The sequence below is a fragment of the Nomascus leucogenys genome, chromosome 20, assembly GCF_006542625.1.
Source record: "Nomascus leucogenys isolate Asia chromosome 20, Asia_NLE_v1, whole genome shotgun sequence".
Classification (NCBI taxonomy): domain Eukaryota; kingdom Metazoa; phylum Chordata; class Mammalia; order Primates; family Hylobatidae; genus Nomascus; species Nomascus leucogenys.
Genome location: NC_044400.1, coordinates 34,140,890 through 34,156,846, shown reverse-complemented (window position 1 = coordinate 34,156,846; position 15,957 = coordinate 34,140,890). Strand labels below are relative to the sequence as shown.

Sequence of the window (15,957 nt, the reverse complement as noted above, 5' to 3'; positions counted from 1 at the left end):
GTTCCATGTGAATAAAGCTGTTGTTTAAAATAATATCATACCTGAACACTGATGTCTCAGCGGCCCACCTAGACTATGATTCAATCTGCTGTATTATACATGATTAAGTATTTGGAAGCAGTGATATGGTCTTACCTCTTCTAAATAAATATTATCAAGATCATATGGTGTTCTGACAGATTCTACCATCCAGCTCTCAGGTGTGTTCAAATTCAGAGTGAACAGTGGAGACTGAGGCATATCCAAAAATTTTGCGATTGGACCCTTAGCAAAACTATTGTCTGAGGTGAAAGAAATCTCTGGTTCTAAGACATAACGGTAAAAGCTGAAATTGAAAAGGAAAGTGTTAGATATTTTTCTATGTGACAACAGTACTTGAGTGTACAAGCCCTTACACAGGTAAACAACTGGTTAAAACAAATTAGATTTGGAGGAGTACTCTTCCAGATTGGGAAAAGTGTTTCCAAAACTGTCTTTGACCTAACGATGCCTCCTGTGGTTGCTGCAGATGCAAGAAAAGGCAAACAAGGACAGCACTGAGGAGTGCTCAGTGGTGGCCTGTGGTGATGTCGTAGCAATGACCTTCTAGTAATAGCTACTCCAGCTCATACTCAGCAGCCATTATACTGTCCACCTGGCAAGCCAAAATCCAATCACTTCAACAGAGGCCACTCCTTCACATGGATGGCTGTCAGGGTCCCAATTAGGTCCTGGGCATTTTCCTCCCTTCAGGGAGGATTCATTTTTCTCTTTAAAACCAATTCCTAAATGCTGATTGAGCTCTCAGACTAGTCCTGAAAACACTAATAATGTAAACATTTCCCCTATACGAGAATAATGGTGGAAGCTGGGAACCCTTTGGTTACTTGCAAATGCTGTTTCAATCCACTTAGAAGCTAACCTATAAAACACAGCACACTGGCAAGTTAGAAATTTCCCATAGCCACAACACTAACTGCTTTTTGTATCACTTTTCATAAATGCCCATTCCAAAGCTCATGACAATATATAGCTAAGCAAGCTTCCTCTAACATGTATATTCCAACTTGAAATGAATATTGTTCTTTTAAGATGAAAAGCACAAATGGGGCCAGGTGTGGTGGCTCACACCTGTAAACCCAGCACTTTGGGAAGTGAGGCAGACAGATCACTTGAGGTCAAGAGTTCGAGACCAGCCTGGTCAACATGGTGAAACCCTGTCTCTACTAAAAATACAAGAATTAGCTGGGCGTAGTAGTGTGCGCCTGTAATCCCAGCTACCAAGAAGGCTGAAGCAGGAGAATCGCTTGAACCCGGGAGGCAGAGGCTGCAGTGAGCCAAGATCATCTCACTGCACTCCAATCTGGGTGACAGAGTGAGACTCCGTCTTGAAAAAAAAGAAAAGGCACAAATGCAAGCAGCCTGGGGTAATGCCACCTAAATGCTACAAACACACTATGTTCTTAGAACTTCTGATTAGAGTGAAATTTGGCAAAACTGAACATTTAGTAAATGACCATTTCAAACATGATGTCCACCTATAAATCCATCTGATCCTCTAACATGCAATATCAGAACTTGGATTCAGTACCAATTCTTCAACTGTTTTCTTACATAGCATGTTTTACCTTTTTAAAGGCATGTCGGAAAGTTTGGATTGGCAGTTCATGAATACTCTCAGATTCATGTTAATCAGCTGAGCCAAAACCTAGAAGGAAAAACAGATGACAAAATATTTAGGATTTTTTTTCTCCAGAAATTTATTATTTGACACTGAGATATTAATATCTCAAGAAAAGATATAAAGGTAATAACAGCCAGAGTCTGCACTGGAGAAACTTCTGGAAATCACAACTCTACTGCACAATCTACATCACACATACATAGGACGTGGCCAACAACAGTGGGAAGTAGGCTGCTGCCGCTCACTGCTCCTCACACGAAGGCAGACCCTGTGGGGAAGCAGCAGGCAGATCATGGAAAAACTACAGACCTCAGAGCCACTGCTCACATGCCAAAGGATGAAAACACAGAGATACCAATACTCACAAAAAAGGTTACAGATTTATTCGGCAATGAATGTTGGAGCGACTGTGCCTTTGTCGAAGGTCTTTTAAATGTCCTAAAATTGTAACACACTATACATGTCTAAAAGACATGCCAAGACAAAAAAATCCATGGTAGTTATAAAAAAGGAAAAATGAAAAAACATATTTATTTTCTCTCTTTGCCATTATAAATTAAAATACAGCATACCTTAATTCCAGGATGTTTTACTCTAAATGAGGATGTTAATCACTTTTTTAAATTACATGAGGCAGCCAACCACACTTGCACCAACTTTCTAGGGCTGTGAGGTTGTTTCACAGCCACTGTCAATCTTTGTAAAGACTGCCCTGCCCTAGAACCCCATAGCATTGTCCAGTGCCTGTTGAAGACAACTCAAGGAAAACAAAGCTCTCAGTGAATTTCAGAGCATGTGACAACTTCAAACAAAGGTGATGTACGCTTCCTACACGGCGTTCCTACCAAGAGCAAAGGAGCAAGTCTCTGTGCTTCTCTGGTGACAGGGTCAACGACAGCCACGACATCAAAGTATGTCTCCCCTTCCTTCGGCCTCAGTTTGATTGCACTGAAAGATCACAAGGATAAAACATTAACCTGGAGGACACAGGAAACAAAAGTTTTTTTTGTACAATATAACCTTCAACCTTCTTAGCATTTGAAAGAACTTTAGATCTAGAAAGACTAGACTATGACAGTGGCCAACTATATGATTCAGTCTATCCCAAAGATTGCAAAACCTCAATAATGGATCTGAAATGGATTGAAAGGTCCATGCAAAGAGAGGAAAAACAGCTTGAAATTGTATTTAACCAAAAACTCAGAAAAGCTACTGAAGTTAGCTTCTGATAACATTATGCCAATTTTCACTTCTTGGCAAGAAGAGTACAAAGAGAAAAGGAATAAATCAATTTTTAAAAAATAATGAAAGAACATTCCAGAAAACCTGCAAAACAGAGAAAAAGGAAAAATATAATCACAAAATATTCACTCTCCCAGCCTACTTGGCTGCATCTCTATGTAATCCTTTCTAGATGCCTGTATAAACATTAGTTGTAGATACAGATTAGCAATTTCAAAACAATTTCCTTCCGTCTCTCACTACTGTAGCATAAAGATTTCCACATGCTGTTACACAACAAGCATCCTCTATAAGAAATAATATGCTATTTACCAAATGAAGCTGTCAGAGTTTACTCCAGCTTTTCTTTACTGCTGGACATAGAGATGGCTTTCAACCTGTAAACAATTTGTACTACCAACTTTCTCCACATTTGGAAATTTCTTTAGAGTCAAGGAAGTACTAGACATGAGATTATGGAGACAAAGGATACAAATACGTTGTGGCTAATAAGTATTGTCAACCACATTCCCTGAAGAACTAATCAAATTTACAAGGCCAAAAAAATAAATTTCACCACATCCTTTGTCAGCATTAAGTTATAGATATTTTGCCTGTTCTTTTCCTTATTTACTTTTTTAGAGACAAGGTCTCACTCTGTGGCCCAAGCTGGAGTGTAGTGGTGTGATCATGGTTCACTGAAGCCTCTAACTTCTGGGTTGAAATGATCCTCTCAACTTAGCCTCCTAAGTAGCCAGGACTACAGACACACGCCACCATGCCGGGCTAATTTATATTTTTTTGTACAGATAGGGGTCTCACCATATTGACCAGACTAGTCTCAAACTCCTGGCCTCAAGTGATCCTCCTGCCTTGGCTTCTCAAAGCAATGGCATAAGCCACCACACCTGGTCCTTGTCTTTTTTTTTTTTTTTTTTTAAAAAGACAGTGTCTCGCTCATTCACCCAGGCTGGGAGTATAGTGGCGTGATCTCGGTTCACGGCAACCTCCACCTCCCAGGCTCAAGCAATCCTTGTGCCCCAGCTACTTACAGGTGCATGCCACCATGCCCAGCTAATTTGTGTATTGTTAGTAGAGATGGTGTTTTCCCATGTTGGCCAGGCTGGTCTTGAACTCCTGGCCTCAAGTGATCTGCCTGCCTTGGCCTCCCAAAGCACTGGGATTACAGGCATAAGCCATCATGCCCAGCCCCCTTGTCTGTTCTTAACTGAATGGTAACTTCCTGTTGCATGGACTCCCTTGAAGTCACACTGACTTTGGTGACTTAAAAGGAGCAGGGACCTCTAATGAACTTTTAAAAGGACTCAACTTGAAAGGATTCAAAATTATACCCATTTTCGAAAACTGTTAGCTGTTTAAACCATTATACTTTGTTTGCTCTGAACAATACTATAATGTGGTTGCGATACTAACCACTAATTTTACTTTTTTTTACCAAACAACATTTACCTAAGTGGGATGAATACAAAAGAACACCACAAAACAGCATAACCAAGAAACCTGGAAACAATTTACAGGCTCATGAAGGTTACTTCACATCTTCACTGCTTTGGAAATAACCATCAGAATAGCTTTGTAACTGTGTTGAGGTAGGTGCTTTCAATCTCTGGCATTATTAACAATTTCACATTAAGTCCACTGCCAATGATTATTCCTCTAATACAACAAAACTTCTGTTACTCTAATACAACTGTTCTCAAAGTGTGGCTCCAGAGCAGTGGTATCAGCTTCCCCTGGGCATTTGTGAGAAGCACGTCAGGATCCAATCCAGACTTACTCAATCAGAAACTCTGGGGATGGGTCCAGCAATCTGCATTTTAACAAGCTCTCTAAGTAAAAGCCAAATTTTGAGAGCCACTGCCCTAACATAATTTGCACCTCTCTGCTATTCTAGAATTCTAGAAGGAAAAACTCATTAGAAAATAGCATTATACAAAGGCTCACAAGGGAACCAGAGAGAGAGTCTCAAACAGGACTCTACACAAGAGCGTAACATCTGGTCATGCCTGCCCACACCAGGTTTGGGGTAGAGTTTCACACAACATGTTCACATTCTGAGCCAGCAGTGTTCCAGGTGATCAGCAACAGGCACACCAGAAATTGACCCTGTGAGGTCCTTTACTTACCCACATCTCTAGAACAAGAAAAAGGGACTCGGAAAAAAAAAAAAAAAAAAAAAGGAAAGAGGAGTATTTGTGTGGAAATGGGAACAATATGAACAACATCATGTTTAAATGTATTCACTATATTGGTCAGAGAAAAGACCAGAATAAAACGAAAAGTGACAGAGACAGGAACAAGATTTGGAGATTATACACATTTGCCTATGGTTCGTAGAGTAAATGTCAAAGAATACTGTGCTTAGTAGCATTAATGCACACAGGAATCCCCCAGGAGCAACTTGTTAAAATGCAGATGCTGATTCCTCAGGACTGGTGTGGGTCCAAAGCCTGCATTTCCAACAGGCTCCCAGACAATGTCTTGCTGCTGGTCCATGGACCACACTTTGAGGGCAAGAATATACATTAACTGATGGTTCAGATCTTTCTATTTCTAGTATAAATGAGAAACTTCTGAGTTAAATGTAATAAACATTCATTTAACTGACACAACTCCCAATAAGAGGAATTTCTCTAACAGGAATTGTAATTTGTCTCATAATAGAATTTATAATTAAGGTATTTTAATTATACAGAACATGGAGACCCATGGAGAAGAAGATTTCTAAAAAGGAGGAGGTCTTTGCTCAGGACTCGCTACCTTGGACAAGAAGGGTAAACAAGACGGCAGGCTGATTAGGAAAGGTTTCCTCCCACTGGTGACTAACGAGTTACTTCCTGAAAGTTCACAAAACATTGAGAAAATGGGTGCAATCTGGGTGCTAATGGCCAAATTCAACAAGGATTATCCAGGAGCCATAAGAATCTTCACCCACTGCTGACATAAAAAATTAGGACACACAAACAGTGCAAACAGAGAGGGCCTCCATTCCAGCCTACAATCATCAAATGATCTGACTATGCAAACCTGATCCCCACAAGGATTGGTCATAAAAAAACACAGGTCCACTAAACCAAAGTCCAATCCATGCCAGACTAATCAGCTCAGAATCACAGAGGAGCAGGACACAGGCATCTATATTTAAAGCCTCCCTGGGGATTCCGAGACACAATCAGTGTATTACATGTATATACTTGCCAGCTATAGCAAAGGCTATATACATTACCGTGCAGGGCTCTTTCCTAGAAACAATTAAATCTAATCATGAAGAAGCAACTCAGACTGTGAGACATTCCATAAGACAACTGTCCTGGACTCTTAAAAAATGTCATCATAAAAGACAAAAGACTAGAAAAAAAAAATGGCAGAGAACTCTTCCAGATTAAAGGAGACCAAAGAGACACAACTCTGTAATATGTAATCTGGACCAAAACAAATACAAAAAACAGTTGTAGAAGGTCATTACAAAGATACTGGAGACACGTGAATAGAAATTGTGTTTTAATATTACTGTATCAAGGTTACATTTCTGAGGTCAGCTAACAGTACTGCGGAGAAGTCCTAGCACTCAGGATACACATGTAGAAAACATCAGACATGTTACATCAGAATGTCTGCAATCTATTTCCAAATGGTGCAGGAAAAAATATGACCATGTGTGTATGCAAACATATAAATAAACTACTAAAGCAGTTACTAGAAGTACTACACAAACACACACATGCAGACACACGCACACAACATGCACATGTGCGATGACAGAGATAAAGGAAATGTGACACACCAACAACTGGTGAATCTAAGTGAAGGATATTTGGGTGCTCATTATATTAGTCTTTCAACTATTTCTAGGTTTTAAACTTTTCAAAACAAAAAAGTGAAGAACAAAAAGGCAAACTCCCCCATTATGCTAAGCTTATTTAAAACAAAAGTTTTTGGCCAAGCAACTTGGAAGGCTGAGGCAGGTGAATAACTTGAGCCTAGGAGTTTGAGACCAGCCTGGGCAACACGGTGAGACCCCATCTCTATAAAAAATACAAAAACTAGCCAGGCATGGTGGCAAGCGCCTGTGGTCCCTTCTACACAGGAGGTTAAGGTAGGAAGATCACTTGAGCCCAGAAGGCGGAGGGTGCAGTGGGCTGAGATCACGCTACTGCATTCTAGCCCAGATGACAGAATGTTGTTTTTTTTTTAAAAGTTTTCAATAAAAGATGAATGAGACAAGTACTTTAATAATCTGTTTATTTTACTATTATTATGATTTTGAGATGGAGTCTTGCTCTGTCTCCCAGGCTGGAGTGCAATGGCACGATCTCTGCTCACTGCAACCTCCGCCTCCTGGGTTCAAGCGATTCTCCTGTCTCAGGCTCCCAAGTAGCTGGGATTACAGGTACCTGCCACCATGACTGGCTAATTTTTGTATTTTTGTAGAGATAGGGTTTCACCATGTTGGCCAGGCTGGTCTCAAACTCCTGACCTCAGGTGATTTGCCCGCCTCAGCCTCTCAAAGTGCTGGGATTACAGGCGTGAGCCACCACGCCCAGCCAATCTCTGCTTATTTTTTTGTGAGACAGGGTCTCAGTCTGTTGCTCAGGCTGGAAGTGCAGTGATGCAGTCATGGCTCACTGCAGCCTCTACCTCCAGAGGAGCTGGGACAACATGCACATGCCACCACACCCAGCTAATGTTTTAAAATGTTTTTGTAGAGACAGGGTCTCCCTTTGTTTGCTGGTCTCGAGCTTCTGGGCTCAAGCAATCCTCCCACATTGGCCTCCCAAAGTGCTGGAATTATAAGCATGAGCTACCTTGACCTGCCTGTGTTTATTCTCGAATTTAAGAAAAGTACAACTTCTCTGTTTAATTAAATGCAGTCTATTTTCTACTACAATGGTGCACTCTGAGTTATTTCAGATTCATTTAGAAATGTCAGTTTTCATACAACTGAGATTTGCATACGAATTTTATATACCAACACAAATACATACATGTGAAAACTGCACACCAAATGTTCCATTCCTATAAGAACTTATATATAAATCCTATATGAAAATGAACGAGCTGAGGTAAAGGCAAATGTAAGAGTTTAATATTCAAGAATATGCACAAATTCAACAATAATTCTATACCTGTGTCTGTCTTCAAAAAACTGGTACTCGATTCTTGCATCTCCTTTTGGTTGTGCTGACAGAAGAGCATCCACCTTCATTACCAAGTCGCTTGCCCTGAAAGAAGGGGTTAGAGAAATCTTAGCATCTTTTTAACTGAAAGTTTTCCAATTATTGCCAAACATATCATCAGCCCAAATACTGAATCCTACCAAGATGGTTTCAACAAGGTATAAAGTCTGTACTGATAGGCATGAGAAAGAGTGATTAGTGGTATAACCTTGGAGAAGTTACTCACTTTCCCACATGTGAAATGGAGACAGCACCCACTCTGCATGACTCTAGTAAAACTGCACAACTCTGCAAGGCACCTAGCTGAGGCCCTGGCCCATTACAGGCTGTCAGTATTATTTACATTCTCCCTTGTCCTTTTAAAACTATTACTTTTTATGACTATTAGAGCAATAATTCACTGGAAAATAAATATAAAGCCGAAAATTGAAATTACACATAATATCAAGTAATAAGCTCTGATATTTTGGCTCATAATTCTATATTTTTAAATATATATAAACAAATTATACTGGCAACCTGCTTTTTCACTTAAAAACATATTATAAAAATCCTTTCCTTGGTTAATAAATACAGTGATATTTCAACATTTTTGTTTGTTTGTTTGTTTGTTTGAGTCAGGGTCTCACTCTAGTTGCCCAGGGCTCGATTCCAGCATCCTCCACCTTCCAGGCTCAGGTGATTCTCCCACCTCAGCCTCCCGAGTGGCTGAGACTACAGGCGAGCACCACCAGGCCCAGCTAATTTTTATGTATTTTTAGTACAGACAGGGTTTTAGTACAGACCAGGCTGGTCTTGAACTCCTGGGCTCATGCAATCTGCCCGCCTCGACCTCCCAAAGTGCTGGGATTACAGGCGTGAGCCACCGTGCCCAGCCTATTTCAATATATTTACGACTGCATGTTATATTTATGGACACAAAATAATCTAAATATTAAACCAACTATTGAACATCTATGTTGTTTCTAATTTCACTATTACAATTAACACTGAAGTAAACCACTTTAAAAAGAATTTTATTGTCCCTGTCTCTTCTAAAATTGATTTTTTTTTTTTTTTTTTTTTTTTGAGACAGAGTCTCACTCTATCGCCCAGGCTGGAGTGCAGTGGCGCGATCTCGGCTCACTGCAAGCTCTGCTCCCCGGGTTCACGCTATTCTCCTGCCTTAGCCTCCCGAGTAGCTGGGAACACAGGCGCCCGCCACCACGCCTGGCTAATTTTTTGTATTTTTAGTAGAGATGGGGTTTCACCGTGTTAGCCAGGATGCTCTCAATCTCCTGACCTCATGATCCGCCCGCCTCGGCCTTACAAAGTGCTGGGATTACAGGCATGAGCCACCGTGCCCGGCCTAAAACTGATTTCTAACTGAAAAAGATCTTGAACTAAACCTGAAAAAAAAAAAAAAAAAAAAACCTCCAATTTGCTGAACCAAACACTAAATCCTGAATAAGAATTTTAAAAAAGCACTGTGAATGTATTTGAACTGTAATTAAGCCTATATATTTTCTATGAACCCAGCAAATACATCAAATTAACTATTTTGGTTCAACTTCTCAATATAAATGCCAAATATATATAATACAGGCCATTCTCTTCCTGTGATGTGTCAACATGGTTACAAAACATGTCAAGGGGCACTTGGTTACGTGGACTGGGGTGAGCAGGCCAACAAGAAACTCCCTGAAGGCTGATGAAGTACAATGATCAAAGTGTACAGAGCCAAGCTTCAGGGCAGCCTTGGGGATGCAGATTGGGTCATGAATGATAGCTGTGGCTGTCATGGGGAAGGCGGACACTCCAAGGTGGAGCAGCTCTGGCACTAATGAAAACCCAATGCAGACAAGGTAATTTTGGGAAGCCTAAGAGTTTTAGCATTAGTCTTTTGGCCCCATGACTACCTGATTCCCCTAAATTCACCCAGGAAAGATGGAGAGCCATCTCTCATTGGCAAAAGGCAAGTCTTCTAGGCACAGTCTGGCAATTATATAGCCCAAGAAGACTCCAAGGAGCTCCCTGCAGTGGTCCAACAGCATGCCACACCAAGCCTATGCCTGTGACATGGCTGCTTCGAGTCATGAGTACCTCCTGGCCTACGTCAGGGAAGCGTTTCACAGGTCGGGACAAGGGGCATCACTCAGGAGCCACTGAGGTTAAGAGGGATCCTCCTTATTTGTAGCCCCAGTATTGGCCAAAATGAGATTTCTTCCCAGGTCATACAGGACATGGCAACAGCTGACTTTGACAGCTATCCAAGTCAACACTTCTCTAAAACATGCTCTTGAACTCTGCAGCATGATGATGTAAGAAAAAAACCCAGCAGAACTTTTTTTTTTTTTTCTTTGAGACAGAGTCTCACTCTGTCACCCAGGCTGGACTGCAGTGGTACAATCTCAGCTCATTGCAACCTCCCAAGCAGAACTTTAAAATTTTATATCTTCCAACTATGCATCGAAGAACACATCTCCACAGAATGGGAGAAAATGTTTACAAATCATGTATCTAGTAAGAAAGTGACATCCAGAATGTATAAAGAACTGCTACATCTCAATGACAAAAAAAAATGCGATTAAAAATGGGCAAAAGACTTGAATAGACATTTTCCCAAAGATATACAAATGGCCAATCTGCACATGACAAGATGCTCAACATCACCAACCATTAGGGAAATGTGAATCAAACCATAAGAAGACAGCACTTCATACCCATGAGGATGGCTATTATAAAAACCAAACAAACAAACAAAAAACCCCCAAGAAAATTACAAGTGTTGTGAGGATATGGAGAAACCGGAACCCTTGAGCATTGTCAATGGGAATGTAAAATGGTACAGCGACTGTGGGAAAGGTATTGTGGTTCCTCAAAAAATTAAACATAGAAATAGATCCTCCAACTACACAGTCATTTGATATTTAATGCAGAAACTACATATATGTAACAGTGGACTCCAGGGTCCATCCAAACAATTTATTTTCTTCCATTAAGAAAACAACACACTAAAATATATCAGCTTATAATAACACTGAAAATTAAAATTAAAAAACCAACAACAACCAATTCATCATCACCTTTGAAGATGCAAGGGAAACAACTCAGTATTCTGCACTGGTAAATAAAAGAAAGATTTAAACCGCCTTTCCTTTTCTGAACAAAATAAAACTGAAGGATAATCAAATAGATAATGATGAAAAGTATCACTTTACCTAAGTACTCCAGGTAATAAGTAAACTAGCCTCTTTACTTCTGCATATATTTGAAATTTTCCACAACCAAAAATTATAAAAATAAAAAGAGAGAACTAATTCAGTTCTTTAACTAGTACCCTACAAAATAAATTATCTTGTTTCAAGAGAAGCATACATTAAAACTGGAATTAAAGAGTATTATTAGATTTTAAAACTGGAAACAAAGCACCTTGGGATACGTAGTATGAGTAACAGCATACAATTCTAACTGATCAATGAGGAAAGTCCAATTATATAACCCATGTAATTCCTCCTATGGCAAAACTTACACATCTTCTTCTACTCGAAGCTGTTGAATATGAGATTTTATTTTCTGTCCTGAGGTTTTTAAGATGATGTTTTCGAGGAGGTGGAAATCGTCTTGATTAAAGAGCTCACTATCCTCCAGTGGCCCAATGATCTGTGAAGGAGAGAAGAGCGGGTGCTCAGGGCTGGAAGGCTGCCTGCACTCAGCAAGCTGGTAAGGAACCCTCTGGTGTCCTCAGGCTACCTCATACGCCAGATCACCTTAAAGACCTGAGACAGGTACATGTCTAGATAAAATCAGTGAAATAATACGAAGTGAAGCCCCAAACAAATACTTGTAGTTATTTACTTATCAATTCCTCAAGGACACAGTGTAAACCTGTATACGTCACAGTATGTTACTGTAAGCAACTCCAAAGTAAAATAAAATTATAATGTAGTTTTCATTAATTCTCCCTGCATAAAAACAACAAAGATTACTTTATGTGTCAAAGTCCGTACTGATCGACTTTCTGAGAGCCACCACACTCTCACCGCCTCGCACAATGGCAGGACACAAATCGACAGCAGGAAGGCTCCATATGGGGTTATTTATCTATGTCAAAAAGCACAGCTCCTTGGAAATAGGAGGCAGAAACATCAATGGCACTTCATAAGCCCCAATCACCTTTGAAAAAAGAGTGGCTCTGTTTGAAGAGTTTACTAGCTTCAGAGGAGAATGCTGCAAAGACTGTTCACGGATCTAATGTGAAGTCAAGCTTGACAAATCCTCACCCTTCCATTGCTGATCACTGCCCTCTGTCCCTTCTTCAGCTTCAGAACATCCCTGCAGTACACGGCATGAGACAAAATGAAATCCATTTTGGAAGACTCAAAGACCTCTTTAAAAAGACTGAAATCCATTCCCTAGGAAAGTAATCATTATTAAGGAAAAATAGTCATTATTAAGCAAACCATATAAAGAAATAAACACAGTGAGTAAACCATAAAATTTATTTCCCTGGAAAGTAATAACTAATTTTCATAATTAACATTAAAATGTGTCAATTCTCCAGGCTCCCTGCCATCTCCCTACTACTTAGAGTAACTGCTATTTCCTTATCTTTTCCTGTGATTTGTTTGACTAGCAGACTGTTCATCATTCCTTTACTCTGCATTTTTAAATCTTGCTAATTTCCAGTGACAGCCTCTCTTCCTAACTGAAACATCAAATAGTGTATACTCATCATTCTGTAAAAAATTTAAAAACTATAAAACTGTGTCAAAAAAATAAGTAACATAAAATATAAATGAATAAACACAGGCTTATTCCGGAAACACATCAAGAACATATAAGCCTTGAACCCATAGGTGGCTCAAATCTCCGTTTTTTGCTCTATAAATAAGCCATATTGTCTCTTTGAAAAACTGTGCATAACAAATGGCCCCATACTTAAAACACACAAAAGCTCAAATCATGCACCACACGAAAGCTAGGCAAGGTTAAAAGTAATAAAGGGAATGTGACAGAATTACTTCTTGGAAATATTCTTCCAAATTAAAAAAAAATTCCCTGAGACTCAGGACTAAAATGACAAATCGTGATCATGAACCAGACACGTAAGCTGCAGTGGGGGAGCTTCCGTGGCAGACAGAATGGGGCAGCCTCATGAGAGGCTCAGAGCCTTACCCCAACAGAGAACTCCGCAATGTCAGCTCCTGCAGCCAGGGCCTCTGCAGCCCCCTCCTTGGTCATTTTGGTGATGAAGTTCTTAGCAGCGTTGGAAGTCTGAGTTTGGAGAGCTGCCCAGATTGCTCTGGAGATCTGAGTGTTCTCATAGCTTATCTCTTTGGCAGGATTATTGATCATGCTTATTCTAACATTGTTAGTGGATTTCTGTTCACAAAATGGGAAATGGGAGTCACATTGTAGATATTTTTGAACTTAAAAAGCAGCATTAACATCAGTCATGTTCAATAAGTAGCAAATAATATCTCTCCTAAAAGTCTCAGGCCGGGCGCAGTGGCTCATGCCTGTAATCCCAGCACTTTGGGAGGCCAAAGCGGGCGGATCATGAGATCAGTAGTTTGAGACCAGCCTGGCCAACAGAGTGAAACTGTCTCTACTAAAAATACAAAAAATTAGCCAGGCATGGTGGCGGGCACCTGTAATTCCAGCCACTCACAAGGCTGTGGTAGGAGAATCGCTTGAACCTGGGAGGCAGAGGTTGCACTGAGCCAAGACTGCACCATTGCACTCCAGCCTGGATGACAGAGCAAGACTCCGTCTCAAAAAAAAAAAAAAAAACAAGAAAAAGAAAAAAGAAAAAAAAGAAAAGTCTCAGGTAGTTCTCTTCCGCATTCAGAATAAAATTAAAATGCCATCATCAAGCATTCAAAACCTTACATGAAGTGGCCCCCAGCCCACCTTTCCAACTTCATTTCTTACCATTCCGGAAAATATAGCATAAATTACAGACCCTCAGAGTCCTATCTTTACCCAACACAGTTTATATTCTTATACCACACATTTTGTATTCTTCTAACGCACTTGTGTTAGAAGTGTTTTCAGTGCTCTGCTCAAACCCTTCTTCATTCATACAGCCTTCCCACATTCCTAGTACAATTCAATCTCTCCCTGGGTGAAAAGACAAGAATCCAAGTGGAAGAATATACCCAGGACACACAAAGCCAAAAAAGAGCTTGTACCAATAACATAAGCAATAGAAATTTATATTTGGGTGTACCAAAAGACATATGAGAATATTCATCACACAGTCTTATAATAGCACCAAGCTAAAAACCCAACTGTCCTTCAAATAGCTTAAACAAATAAAACTTTGTGGTACAGCCATATGATATAATACTACAGAATGAAAAAGGACTATATACCCCTACTTGTAATATCATGAATAAATCTCACAAAAGATTGGGTAAAGAAACCAAACACAAATGAAATTGCATAAGATTCCATTTTAATAAACTAAAAGGTAGGCAAACTTATTCTCTAATATGAGAAGAGTGAAGAGGGGTGGTGTCTGGGCACAAGTGTGGGAGGGCTTTCAGGAATTTGAGAATTCTCTATTTTTTGACCTGAGTGGTGGTCACAAAAGTGTGTTCTCTTTGTGACACTGTGTATCCTATGATTTGAGCACTTCTTGTGAACCTACATTTTACTTCAATTAAAATAGTTACTAAAAAATGTAACTCTCCTTCCCCATTCTCCTACCCCACTACCATTTGAAGATTTACCATTTGTGTTAGAGTGCCTTTCACATATAACTATCGCCCTTAGCTAGAACTGCCCTGTTCTAACTTTGCATTGACCACAGCATTTGGTCCACTCCTTGAACAATAAAGGCACCCGGCACATGAGTAAAACCGAAACCACCTGGATATTTCCTTATTTCAGTAAGCCTTCCCAGGTACAGGGTGGAAAGGGGACTATGAGGTGGCTTGTGAGGTATGGATGAAGATGCAAACTGAAACAGCTCAGGAAAAAGAATTTTGACATCTCATCCTCTAACGATGACACTCTCCCGAAGAATCAGCTGCTACCCAACCACCTGCCACTGCCACTCACTCAAGCCCAACTATTAATGGCAGCATATCTTTTCAGAACACCTATGTATGTATCCCTCAGTGCATCTGGATCTACTTCTACAAAACACACACTCTACCATTCCTGTGTGCTACTACCCACACGCCCAGACCTCTGTCATGGTAAGGACCCCATCTCCCGATACCGTACACAATTGTTGGAGCAACTCTGTTCCAAGAACATGAACAGGTATGCGATAAAACTTGTCTATGATGAGGATCTCGCTATTTATTTTTTTCTCTATAAGAATCTATCCCGTTCAACAAAGCCTGGATACTGCAGTCTTAGATCACTTTTCTTGAGAGCTGGCAGATCTGTAGAGATACAATGCTCTGTTCCCTCGAGCAGAAAGCAGGACTCCCAAGTCCCACTGAACAATCAGAGCCACACAGTGACGCCCATGAGGACAACTACAGCCGCAAACAAAAATATAAAATGAAGTCATAGATACTTGCCTGATGTTTGATGGCATCATACAGTAACTGCCGTCCAGAAGGGCTATCAAAATCCCCAACAATCCAAAAAGTTACTGGCCTAATAAAAGAATCATCTGTAGAAAAACAAAAACAGCTAATTGAGTTGGAGGAGAAAAGCACATTCTGTGTTTCAACATTCTGAAAATGAAACTGACCAAATAATTTGTAAGAACCATGCAAAAAGAAGAAAATGACAAGCTTAATAAAGATAGAAGAAAAAGTGGTAAATCTTTACTATAAGGAAAGCAAGGGAATCTTCCAGAGTTTAGTTACAGACTAGGAACATGCACTGATTAATTCTACTGATTAATGCACTGGTCTGGGTATCTGT

The 15,957-nt window shown here is 40.1% G+C and overlaps 1 protein-coding gene across 1 annotated transcript in view; it reads right to left on the bottom strand.

Annotated features, from left to right (window-relative positions):
* The window catches only part of UGGT1 (UDP-glucose glycoprotein glucosyltransferase 1), a 107,658-nt gene that overhangs the window by 19,792 nt on the left and 71,909 nt on the right, over positions 1 to 15,957 (bottom strand). Inside the window, exons 22-29 of the mRNA XM_003278148.4 lie at positions 15,606 to 15,700; positions 13,240 to 13,446; positions 12,345 to 12,476; positions 11,594 to 11,724; positions 8,032 to 8,127; positions 2,509 to 2,611; positions 1,608 to 1,687; positions 136 to 325 (exon numbers count right to left, since the gene is read on the bottom strand). Coding sequence (XP_003278196.1) covers positions 136 to 325; positions 1,608 to 1,687; positions 2,509 to 2,611; positions 8,032 to 8,127; positions 11,594 to 11,724; positions 12,345 to 12,476; positions 13,240 to 13,446; positions 15,606 to 15,700 — 1,034 coding nt within the window. The remainder of the gene's footprint in view (positions 1 to 135; positions 326 to 1,607; positions 1,688 to 2,508; positions 2,612 to 8,031; positions 8,128 to 11,593; positions 11,725 to 12,344; positions 12,477 to 13,239; positions 13,447 to 15,605; positions 15,701 to 15,957) is intronic.